Below are 12,322 nucleotides of genomic sequence, written 5' to 3' on the forward strand. Positions count from 1 at the left end.
AGTGTGTGTGACCACTGTGCCTATTTTGAGCCTGTTTTGAGTATTATATTCACCATGTGCTATGATGTACGTACATCAGAATCTACAGTTTGTAATTGCTTTAATTTTTGTTGGTTTGTTTTATTCTGACTGCTGCCACTTGTCAATAAATGAGAATCTGTCTTACCCAGATGAATAAAGGTTGGTTTAACAAAAGAGGATGTTTTGAAAAAGGGTGGATTGTTGCAATTACCTAACCTTGCCTGCAAGTGGCGCTGTAATGTAGCTGACCAGGACGCTTGGAGATGCTAAAATATGTTTAGTTTCTCATGAGGACTTGTGTTAGCCATGATACAAAGTTGTATATTTCATTAGAACAGTTTTTGTGCGTCATAATTATCTGGAATACATTAGAACTGTACGTCAACAGAAGTTACCTAATTCAAAGCATACACAATGCACATAATGTTTGTAAATGCTGCACAGTACTTTTTTCATGCACGTGACAAAAAGGCAGATGAAGATCTAGTCTAGTTGAACATGATCATTAACCCTTTCGCGCCTGGCAAAATCTTATGAAACACCTGCATGGGCTCAAGCTGCACAAAGAAAGTTACCTTATGCGTGTAGTGCGGTGAGCAGGCGAGCAAACACGCACACACAAACACGCATTTGGCATTTTGGAATAGCAATTTTACCGGTTGACGTAAGAGGTGGGTCTGGTTGTCGTGGTAACCAATTGGCACCGAAGTGTGGAGCGGCGCCGTGGCCCCGCCCCCTGTACAAATACCCCCATGGCTTTGACGTCAATGCACGTCAGGCGGAGAACATGATGCCTCTTTGCGAGGCAACTCGTGTGCGCTGGCTGATAGAGGGGACCTAGAGCTGAAACATTAAGCTCCATTGTGGCTGCAGGAAGGTGGCATACAAGGTCTGCCCCCGACTCCCCCCCCAAAAAGAAAGAGAAAGAAATGGACCGCCTCGTGTCGCCGCCGCTTTGAAGGAGACGCCGACAATACACTTAAGTCTATTTTTTGATGGACACGCTTCGAATGGCGGTGGTGGTGGCAGCGGCGGCTGGTGGTTTGTTTGGCGTTTTGATCTGTAGCAGCTCAAGAAAGCGCGTGTAAGCCCCCCACGCCACCACCAACTCTCCAGTGTGTGTCCCTGCTTGTGTGGTTACCTCCTAGTCCTCCTATCCGCCGCCGAGACAGTCCCGTCGAGAACAGCATGGTCATGGCTGACAGCGTCCAGAAACCGCTGCTCCGAGGTCCGGTCCGTGTGGGCTTCTACGACATCGAGCGCACTTTAGGAAAGGGCAACTTCGCCGTTGTCAAACTGGCCCGACATCGCATAGCCAAGACTGAGGTGAGTTAAAAATTAAAAATAAAGTCTGCGAAGTTATTAGCTTAGAAGCTAACTTGGGCTACTGCAGAGTTCCAGACCCGAGTTACATAACTTTTATATACTGACACCCAGTGCATCTAGCCCCGACATTGTGGATACAAAACAGAAATTTGGTTCGGTGGAGTGTGTGTTTCTAAGCCTCCCGGTTGCTGGAGGGCTGAGCGTGTGCACGTTTAACCCCGCTTGGCACGTACGACTGCCGGTAAGAGCTCTGAGCGAGAGCGCTGCTGGGAAACACAAAGTGTAAACATGCATGGCTCCATGGTGGACCTTCAATTAATAGCATAATTTAGAAAGGTGACTGCGTACTTTTTTTTAACAAATAAATGTCACTTTTGTGAAAGCTTTCTTTTTAAAAATCAATTGGCATGTCACGAGAGTGGATATCTTAAGCTTGACAGCTACACATATGATGAAAATTACAAAACATAAGTTCTGTTAACTAGCCGCTGTTTCAGCCAAAGACAAAATACTGCTCCTAATATTACTGACCCCATGATAGGGCTCCTCAATTACCACATAATGACATAGTGAAGAGCAATTTCACTCTTGCAAAATGGTGAATATCATCAAATAATTTCTTGTAAACAATGACACAATGTAGGCACTAGTGATACTGACCCAAATGTATAATTGCTTGGGGTGTAACATCAGTTACGTCAGTATGCCAAAAAGATGACAGTTTGATGCACACAGGGTACAATAAGGTAACAAAAATGCAAAACAAACAGCTTATCTATTGTGTAACCAGGGGCAGATTAAATGACATTTAAAAAAAGCAACAGATGAAATATATTCACTTTAGGAAAGTTCCGCATCGTTGAGGGATGAACGATGAAGATGACGCAATAGAAAATATGTTATGCTCTTAAAACAAAAATAATGGTGGTTATTGCTTCAGATCAAAATGAAGAGGTCAGTAGGGGCTGTTTAAATGCTGCTACTGGAAGTCATTTGTCTAGGACTAGTTTCCTTTTTTTTTTTTGATGGACTATATTATTGGTAGGGATGCAAGATAATGCTATTTTCAACCGATACCGATAAACCAATAATTTAGAAAGTGCCGATGTCCATAACCGATAAGTAAGCCGATAATTGTTTGCAAAATTAACTTGAATACAAATATACTTTCAAGTCCTACTATAAGTGTAACATATACAAATACATTGAAACATTGTGTAAAGCACCATGAGGCTGAATTGTATTAATATCTCTGCTTCAAAGACAACCAGTAACTCATTTTGAGTTTGCCAAAACAAAACAATCATGTTTTAAAAATGCAACAAAAAACTGCGAGGGTAACATTTTGGGCATACACAGTAAAGAAAACCCGCAGTCGCCATGATGCATCTTTAGTGAACACGAGGTCGCGCGTATTATGACGTCACTAATATGCGACACTACCATAGGAGAGGGGAGGGGGTGAGGAGTTGGGCACAACTTGAGCCACAACCATAACAGATGGACCATCGGCGGATTTCTTTATTACCTGGTTTATCTATTTGACGTCAAATTGGCCAATAAATGCCGATAATTATCGGCCACTGATATTATCGTGCATCCTTAATTATTGGTATTGATATCGATTAGAGGCTGGAGCTAATACTCACTTTAACTAAAAGGGAACATATTGGCCTAAAAAACAATCCCCCCAACTCTTTGTTGAAATGTTTTTAAGCATATGTCTATTGAACAACTTCTCAATTTTGCTTTATTTTTTATTTTTTAAATCAGACAATACACATCTTTGTTTTAAAATTCCAACCATTGGCATGTCTTAAAAACTTAAATGAAAACTTAAACATGTAAATAGCTTCCTGTTGTTTTCTATAGCAAGTAAAGTTTTCCAAATGTGAAATGTTACATTTTTACTACCAGTATATTAGTTTTACTTTCAAATAAAAACAGAGGTTGCAGAATTTCGAGGGTCAGCCGCTTCCAGCCTCTCATATAGAGTTAACTGAACATTTTTATATAAATAGTTCCCTGAAGTTAAAATAGATTGAAATTGTGTATGTATTAATATTCGTTAAAATGCCTAGCTGATAATAAGCCGTTTTTTTTTTTTTAAACATACCGCCATGACATCTATTAGCCAGATGAGCTCCCTTGTGTTTGTTTACGGAGTAGATGTGTGACTAGAACTTGTCCGTCACCTATTACGTTCTCTATGGGAACTCAAATAATTGTCCCATCATACTATACAATTATTCCTCATCGAGTTGAGCTAACACACACTCTGTATCATTGACAAAGCAAGTAAATGTTGGCGAGGCTGTTCGTTCCATCACTATATATTATATTGAGTAAAACATTTTTTTTTTCATTCTGACTGCTGCAGTAAACACCTTTTGTCATTCAGATTGCTGTAGAAGTTGGCAATGGTGGACCAGTACTTACTGCAGCTCAGTATCTGTTATTATGGGATGCATTTATTATTATTTTTTGTTTTTATAATTTTTTTGTAGAATATTGTTAAAATATTCAGTTTTTTGAAAAAAATACTGAGTTTTTCTTTTGAAACGCTGCAGCTTCACATGTATCTTAGACATCATGGTGTACTTCTTTGAATTGACCTTCACATGTATCTTAGACATCATGGTGTACTTCTTTGAATTGACCTATGTGGTGACATTAAATAATGTACCTGAAGCGCTTCTGTTTTTGCCCAAAGCGGTATCAAATATCGATCTTTTTAAATTATGATTGCAGTGCGGTATCTTTGTAGCACCACCCAGTACCATACACCTGTACCGCTAGTATCGTAGTTACGTACTTCAACCAATTATGAGTTCCCTCTATTGGTTACACCCTTAACAGCAAACACCCGTATAATTACACTATCTAATTACATGTCTTTTTTTTTAATGATCCACACAGCAAGGAATCTTTTGTCACCGAAACACAGGAGTGTAGCTAATAAATAGGGCAGATCTGTTATTGCCTGTCAAATTTACACACTCTTTCCTTCATTTAAGACCCGTTTCCTTTCTTTGTAATATAGCTACAGTGGCCAGGGCAGTCTGCTTCTTCTTTTACAATTGCATCATGTTTTTAGGATTCAGGAAAAGATATATGTATGGTGTTTCCCGATAATGTAGTTTTGCTGATGCAGCGAGTTGGTTATATGTGCGAGGTTCAATCGTTTGGTGTGCGGGGTGTGAGTCAGCCACTGCAATTTTATGCAATTGTACAGTTTAGTTGCATTTGTCAAGATTAGTCTACTAGTCATGACGACATCAACGATCAAACTTGAGTCATTTATTTATTTGGCGCTCTGTTTTTCTACCAAAAACTGCCTCGTCCTGCACTTCTCCCGTTGGCTGGATGTCTGTGGCGCACATGCGCAGTAGTGGTCATCCGGGTCATCGTGGCGTAAACAAAAGCATTATGGGTAATGGAGTGTCATGGCCATGGTCATGTAAATTATGTTTGTGAAACAACTACGTGTGTGTGTGTGTGTGTTTGTCCCATGTCCACCAAAAGCCCAATTCAGTTCATTCTCCCATGCAGGACCTATAATTCATAAATCCACAAGTTCTTCATTAAAATAATTTGGATGATATTCCAACTAAAGTATATAGTTGCATTTTTTGTATCATGTTTTGGAAGTGTCTACATTGTTATCAAAAATCAAGTTTTACTCAATTTGTTAACAAATATTTTATTTTCAAATTACACTGCTGTTTTCGTTCCTTTCATTCCTTGGGGCATAGCAAAGATCGCTAAACCTTGCTCAGTTAATTTATGAGAGTAGAAGTTATTGCTCTATCTTGTGATCAAATTGGTTTATTTAAACTCGCTGGCCGGTGATCGGCCCTAAAAATCTTGATCATATAAAACTTAATTTTCAGCTCCTTTATGCAAAGCAATGTACAACATTGTCATAAATATACTGTAACTGGCTTTCACTACGTTTTACGCAGAACCCAACAAAGCTGAGGTATTATCGCAAGTGTGCGCTCTTTTTCACTACAATGTCAGATGCAACACCTGATGTGCGGTGACGTCGGCAACAGCGTCTGGTGTGACATGTAAATTACTTCTTCCAGAGAAAAAATTTCTTCCACACACCGGCAACAGAAGTGTGAAACATCTCTGTCTTGCTTTTTTCTCTTTTCCTCATACACAAGTGCCATACTGCCTTGGTTACAGCTGCGATACTAACCATGAAAGCGGAATATTTTGCAAGTACAGCACCTGTACTTTCTGTCCTCTGCATGCAGTACCACCAGCAGTTGTGCTTCCTATGTTATATGCTAGCAGTGTCATGCTTTTTAATACCATCAGGGTTCTTTTGGTTCTGACACACACAGTGCTGTCATGTATTATTCAGCCCACGGTTATGACCCATTCATGCTGGGCAGCCATATTTTATTCTCGCGCCTTTGGAGATATTACAGCCCAGGTAGTTTCTCTGTGTATCATACTTATTCAATTGAATCATTTGCGACACACATTTTATGAGCAACACAAACCCATTCAGTGCACCTGTATACCATTAACGGTCCTGTACTACTGTCCTTCTTTTGGTAATGACCCGCGTGGTCCCACCATGTGCCTGCCCTGCACCTGTATATCTTTAATGGATGACCCTCGAGGTGTCACCATGTACCATGCGCCTGTACATTTTGTGGTTATGACCCACACAGCCCAGCTAGCTACCAAGCCGAGATCCTGTCTGGGTGTAAACACAGAAGTATCTGGGGCGAGCTTCATGGGTCGGTGGTCCTGTTATGTAAGCCAAATAATGACGTGATTTAGTGGTTTCTTTGGCTGCAGTGCTGAAGAGAATGATACACTGGAGAGATCTGTGTTTGGGAAGTGTTCTGCACGCAGGCAAGCACGCAGTCCACTGACATTGCTGGATTTGACATTAGAAACAGACTGCACACTCTCAGGCGAAAGCAGCAAAAGGAGGGGACAGAGATCTGAGTTTGTGTCGTCATCTCGCAAGCGGGCCTTTCGTGCATGGTACCACACAGACAAAAATAGGTCACGGGACTTGCGAAAAGAGCTTGATCTTTGATCACTGAGGCCTTTCCGCTGTGTGTGGATAAGTGTGAGGAGTGATACCGTACGACAAAAACCTAGATTACCGAGACGAAGCTCTTGATGCATTTAATGACTGACATTGTTGGCCAGCGCTTCGTAAGACTCTTATCGTTAATCTGGTTACTAAAGTGAAGTAGTACAGTAATAGTCTAGCCAGGTAATTTGTAACTATAGAGCACTAATCACAATGTAAATACATGTCACACAAATGACACACTTGGCAATTCACCAGAGTTTGCTGCTGAATCATGCATACAGGTGACCTGGTCTGGCCTGGGGATTGTAGGAGTAACCATTTATTTTGTGGGCCTACATTGTGTGATGCAATTGAGTGCTTACATGGGCTAACAAGGAAAGGTTAACCCGGTGTGTGTATAACCTACTTTTTCTACCTTTATCCATCCATTCACTTGCAATGAATTTGCTGGCTTTGGTCCTCCAGTCAATCCACTCAACAGGAAGTCATCTTACGCCATCGCTGACCTTTGCATTGTCCCAACCTTCTGTCCTCCCCCCTCTAACTCAACTTTCAACGCAAGTTTATGGCCTTTATTCTCAAGTGAACATGTCCAAGGTTCTTTGATTTGATTCCTTCAAAGCCAGGCTTGAATTTCCACCCTTCAGTGATTGTGGTGCTGCTCATGGATGTCAGAATTTTCAGAAACCCAAACACTCATTACTGCACTTAACAGTTAAGCTAGCAGTCAGTCAGTGTCAAAGTCCTCTATGAGCTTCAAAGTACTAATACTTAGAGCAAGTTATAAATTTCTGGAATCATACTGCTTTGTAATAGATAATTGGCTTTGTTCCCTGGAGTAAAAAGTGTTGCAAAACGCTGTGAAATCAAACTATATTTTTACATCAAATTAACAGAAGTTGCATTTTTATTGCCCACCCATCTGACCCGGCGAAACACGGAAAATGTCTGTATTTAATTAGAATAACTGCTGTAATGCATTTGTTTTAGTTAGTTTAGTTAGTCAGATGGAAGAAAAGAGTCACTTGGAAAACACGTACAGTAGCTTGTGTTGTTAATTGTGAAATCATGAACTTGATTCCGAAAATAACACTTCAATTAAAAGAAGTCAGTAATCGTTCATTAACATTTTTGTATGTAAAAATGATACATGGAACACAGGGAATTTCAGGGGCAAATGCCATGGAATACTGTGTTCACATTTAAGAAGTCTAAAAAATATCAACTTCTCTTTTTGCACACCAATGAAATGTCAATAAAAAGTGTGAGTGGTGTTTTTAACGGTTAACATTTTATTTAAACATTGTGAGGCAACATGTTAATAGTAGTCCCCTTCTCTGCCATTGACAAAGTTAGTATCAATGATTAGTATAGTTAACAATGTGATAATTTTCCTTTGACCAGCGTTTGTGCTGTGGTCCGGACACGTGCACAGTGGCACAATGACCTGAGTGTTTTCTCAAAACAGTGGCGTTTCTTTCTGCTTCGTACGCGGGGAATTGCTGTGAGAGGAACTGGGCTGGCATGTTGTTTACTCTTGCAACTTGGCTCACAGACACTGAAAACACTGCAGATAGCTAGGGTCAATGTATATATATTTTTAGTTCAATCCCGATATTGGCAGAAAAAATTCCATGTGACCAATCAGTAAAACCTGATTCATATGATCAGCTTATCATCAAGCTCTGCAGAAGGCTGATAACGATCCTGATCACATGAATCAGGTGTGTTGGAGGAGCGAAACCTCTAAAACCCGTAGGACTCCAGCCCTCAATGACCATGATTACCCACCCCTGTCTTAAAGACTGAAATAATGCCACCTAATGATACGAAATATGAAGTAATAATTGAACCATATTGTATTATATCATGAATCTACAGGGCCAATGCAGGATCCAGCAGGGTCAGCACAGCAGGACTACCAAAAAGGCTTAATGATTGTAGACCTTGTCACAATTTTTCATGGTGTGAAAATAGACTGAACAATCAAGTTTTCAAAGCCATCAACTGATCTGGGTCAGAGAAAGTGAACAGGTGTAAAAACACCTCAAGATAAAATGTCATGCTAACCTACATATTGTTGATTCCTTTGATTAACTGTATGACCACTTCACAGGTGGCCATTAAAATTATTGACAAGACCCAGTTGGATGCAGTCAACCTTGAGAAGATCTACAGAGAAGTTCAGATAATGAAAATGCTGGACCATCCGCATATCATCAAGCTCTACCAGGTGAGTTGCTCCACAATAAATAACTCAACTCTCAGAAGCTTTTTAGGGATATTACATTTTCATAAATGCTCTTGACAAAAAATCTTGAAAATCCTCCACTAACAAATGTTTATTGAATGGCATTTTGATTTCCTGCAAGAACTTGCCTTAAATTAATATGAATGTACAAGCACTGCACAAATCCTTATTAGTGATATTAAGAAAAAAATATTGCACAGATTTGTAGTTGATAAAATTTACGACACTAGCCTTGGAAGCAAGTGTAAATACAAAAATGGTCAACGACAAGTCCCCAGCCTACTGACTTGAGCTGGTAATAGAAATCAGAGGAAGTTGGAGCTACATTGATGAAGAATACTCTATGGCACATGTTAAGTCCATGCCTCATAGACTGCGGGCAGTTAAGAGTCAAAGGTGATGTCAAATTGTACTGGCAAGTCTACTTTTTAAATGTTTTTTTCTGTCAGAATTCAGCGATTCCACAATACAATAAAATATATTTTCTTAAAGCCAAGGTGGCATTTTGAATTAAAAAAAAAAAAAGTCATCCGTGATTAAATATGTGTGTGTGTTTGACAGTTTGTCAACTGTAAATCTCTGGAAATGTCAAGTCAAGACTTGTATTGTGTAATGTCATGTGTACTTTATCGGTATGAAAACGTTGAAGCTTTGGATTGCCCAAGAATTGTGAGGCGTTTCGATGGCTTTTTGGGGTACGCGATCAAAGTGTACATGTGCAGTCTGCTCTTGGGGGGACACACAGACAGTAGCAAGTAGACGCATCATAAAGTACATACACATATTTACACGCTTGATCAGCACAAGGGTAAAGAGAAGAAGAGAAAAGAAAAGAGTCCTGGAAAAGAGCTGCTATTGCGAATCAACACGGAAAACTGTCAGGGGGGCTCAACATGTCTCTTTATGGTGCCTTGCAGAGGTGCTGGGATGCTGGCTAAGTAAGGATGAGCTTAGTTTTATGGAGCAGAATTTATGGCATCTCCTTGTTGGTCTCCTTTCCAGTTGTCTTCGGGATCAGTCCAAGACATATTCCAATGCTTCGCAAACACACACTTGCTTTGAAGATCATGACACCAGTATAATAATGCAAAAATGAAAATCTCTAGTTAGGATTACATTGCAGTCTTAAACTGCAGTCATCATGTCATCTCAGCACTTTCACCTCCTTGCAACATTCATCGTTATTTTTCATTTGCCTTGGTTAACGCCCCTACACCCCCAGTGCTGTAATGATCTGCATCTGTTTGGAAAATACTTTTTGAACATTTTGTAATGTTTGTAGGGGTATGTAATCAGCCACGAACCTCAAAACACTACACTACAAAGCGGACTACATAAAGCACAACCAGAGTGTTCTGGTTCAGTATTTCAGTGAGAATTTGCAGTCACAAGAGGCACTAATATGGAAAATATACAGAGAGAATCCACATTGTGTTTGACATTGTGAAGAAATTTGTAGGCTGATGAGGAATTTAATGATGGTTGCTTGGTGTTGTTGAAAACAGCATCTTGATACCAAAACATCTGCCTTGAACTGCTGCCAGTAAATTTCTTTTTAACCTCTCATGAACATTGAATACATTTCTAATACATTTGTATGGATGCACCCCATAAACTTCACCCCCAAATTTCTTCTATTAACTAGCATGCCTGCGGTAATATATTTGCTTTCAAACAGTCTTGGATTGGTTAGTAATTGTAAGAACATGTGGGGACTGACCACCGACTTGAAAAAAATATAATCTATATAATACATATTTGGACATACAAGATCTCTCTCTGCCCGACAGCGACGATGGGTGGATTCTCACTGTTAATTTCCCAAGACAAGATGATAACTCCTGTGGTAAAAATGGTAAATGGACTGAATTTTCTATACTGCTTTATCTTCACCATATGGTGTCAAAGCGCTTTACAAAGCCTCACATTCACCCATTCACACACAGTCATACATCAGTGGAAGGCCGATACCATGCAGGGCGCTGCCAGGTCCACTTGCTCAAGGACATTTTGACATTTGGCCACAGGGGTTGAGGATCGAACACACAACGTCTGGGCTGGGAGACTACCGCTCTGCCACTGAGTCATGCCACCCCTCATGCTGTGTTTGAAATGCTCCCTGAAATACTGTACCAGGAAGCTAGCTGTCTGTGCCATAGCCTTTGTAGTTTATAGTGTAGCGCTTTGAAATTCTTGGCTCTTTAAGAACATCATGTCACCTCGGAAAAGGAATACAATCTTGCAGTTTACAGTATTGCATAGGCAATAAAATTGCTGATTGTGTGTGCTTCCATTAAAATCACCTGACAGTTAATTTGTTTGGCAAAATACCTAGGCAACAATGCACTAAACTCACCACCTGTCTGACACAATAACATCAAAATGCTGGCAATATCAGTGAAATTATGTAAGCATGTGGGTCCTAGTTTGTTTCGACAAAGTAAACAAGTGTTCATTATCCTTACACAACCGTGTGGCGATGTTCCAGCTTTTTGTCGTGTTATTTTGGTGTGTGCCATTCTTTCTAAAGGCATATCCAACCAATCAGTTCGGGTCAATTAGTGATTTCCTCTCCAGTCTCAAACTGGCGTTGGCCGTGTGGCCCAGTGGGACGCCCGAGCCAGTAAAGAGAGGCACACAAACACCCGCACAATGCATACCCCCTCTTGATTGTAATGTGTTGCACAGCCTCATCTTGGGTTAAATTTTTGTTTTTGCATTTGTTATACACTACATGGAAAATAGGATTGTAACAACTGTCACATGAAATAAAGACCATGCCACAAAACTGTTTCACAATACGTCTGATTTTCATTCAAACACCTTTTTGCAGATTTCTCAAACAGCTCATTTAACTCACAGCATAAAATGCAACACAAAAGCTGCATTATTATTTTTATTTTATTTTATTTTTTCAGTATGCAGCAGTAGACTGGCCTTATGTCCTAAAAGTCAACCCAAGATAATGTCCTCTAGATGGCTCACATGCCTAGACATTATCATGACTCATCACTGAACAAGAGATTGCAAATTATAATGTTTGTTTAGCATGCCAATGATAAGTCTCAGTTCATAGATCACTATTGGACAAAGGCCTAGGAACATGCTTGACACAAAGCACAGCATCCTTTGCGGTGTCTGGAATTTCAACTATGAATCCTCCACTTGTACTGCATCTTATGACATGACACATAATGGGCGGGAGTTATGTCTCTGCATAGCATGTCGTCACAACAATGAGTCTGTTTACGGCAGGGACAGCTAATACCCTACAGCTACTGCTATGAGTTGTTTGGGAGGCTCAATGTCACCACTTGTACAGTATATACAGTAAGTTATCTTTATAGTTTCTTTCTAGTACCACTTTTAATGTTTGACAGTGATCGTTTACATACTGAAAGGAGCCCTCTGTTTCTAAAAAGTAGTACAATCATCATTTCAAATTATCCCCCCCCCCCCCCACCTCATTTATCATGTAGACATTTATGGAACTCCTTGGCACCAATGAAAGAATAATCTTTTTGTATTCTAAGAAAAGTACTGAGCGTGCCATGGCAGTATATAGAAGATACATTTTCAGACATCGCATTCCTTCAATAAAACCTTTACTAATTTAAAATGTGTACCCATTTAACTCTTTCACTGCCAGACGT

The 12,322-nt window shown here is 40.0% G+C and overlaps 1 protein-coding gene across 1 annotated transcript in view; it reads left to right on the forward strand.

The window, feature by feature from the left end:
* Positions 1-788: 788 nt before the first annotated feature.
* The window catches only part of sik2b (salt-inducible kinase 2b), a 45,648-nt gene continuing 34,114 nt past the window's right edge, over positions 789-12,322 (forward strand). Inside the window, exons 1-2 of the mRNA XM_077565807.1 lie at positions 789-1,347; positions 8,535-8,651. Of these exons, the coding sequence (XP_077421933.1) occupies positions 1,210-1,347; positions 8,535-8,651 (255 nt within the window). The 5' untranslated portion in view covers positions 789-1,209. The remainder of the gene's footprint in view (positions 1,348-8,534; positions 8,652-12,322) is intronic.

This window comes from Vanacampus margaritifer, chromosome 5 (assembly GCF_051991255.1).
Source record: "Vanacampus margaritifer isolate UIUO_Vmar chromosome 5, RoL_Vmar_1.0, whole genome shotgun sequence".
NCBI classification, from domain to species: domain Eukaryota; kingdom Metazoa; phylum Chordata; class Actinopteri; order Syngnathiformes; family Syngnathidae; genus Vanacampus; species Vanacampus margaritifer.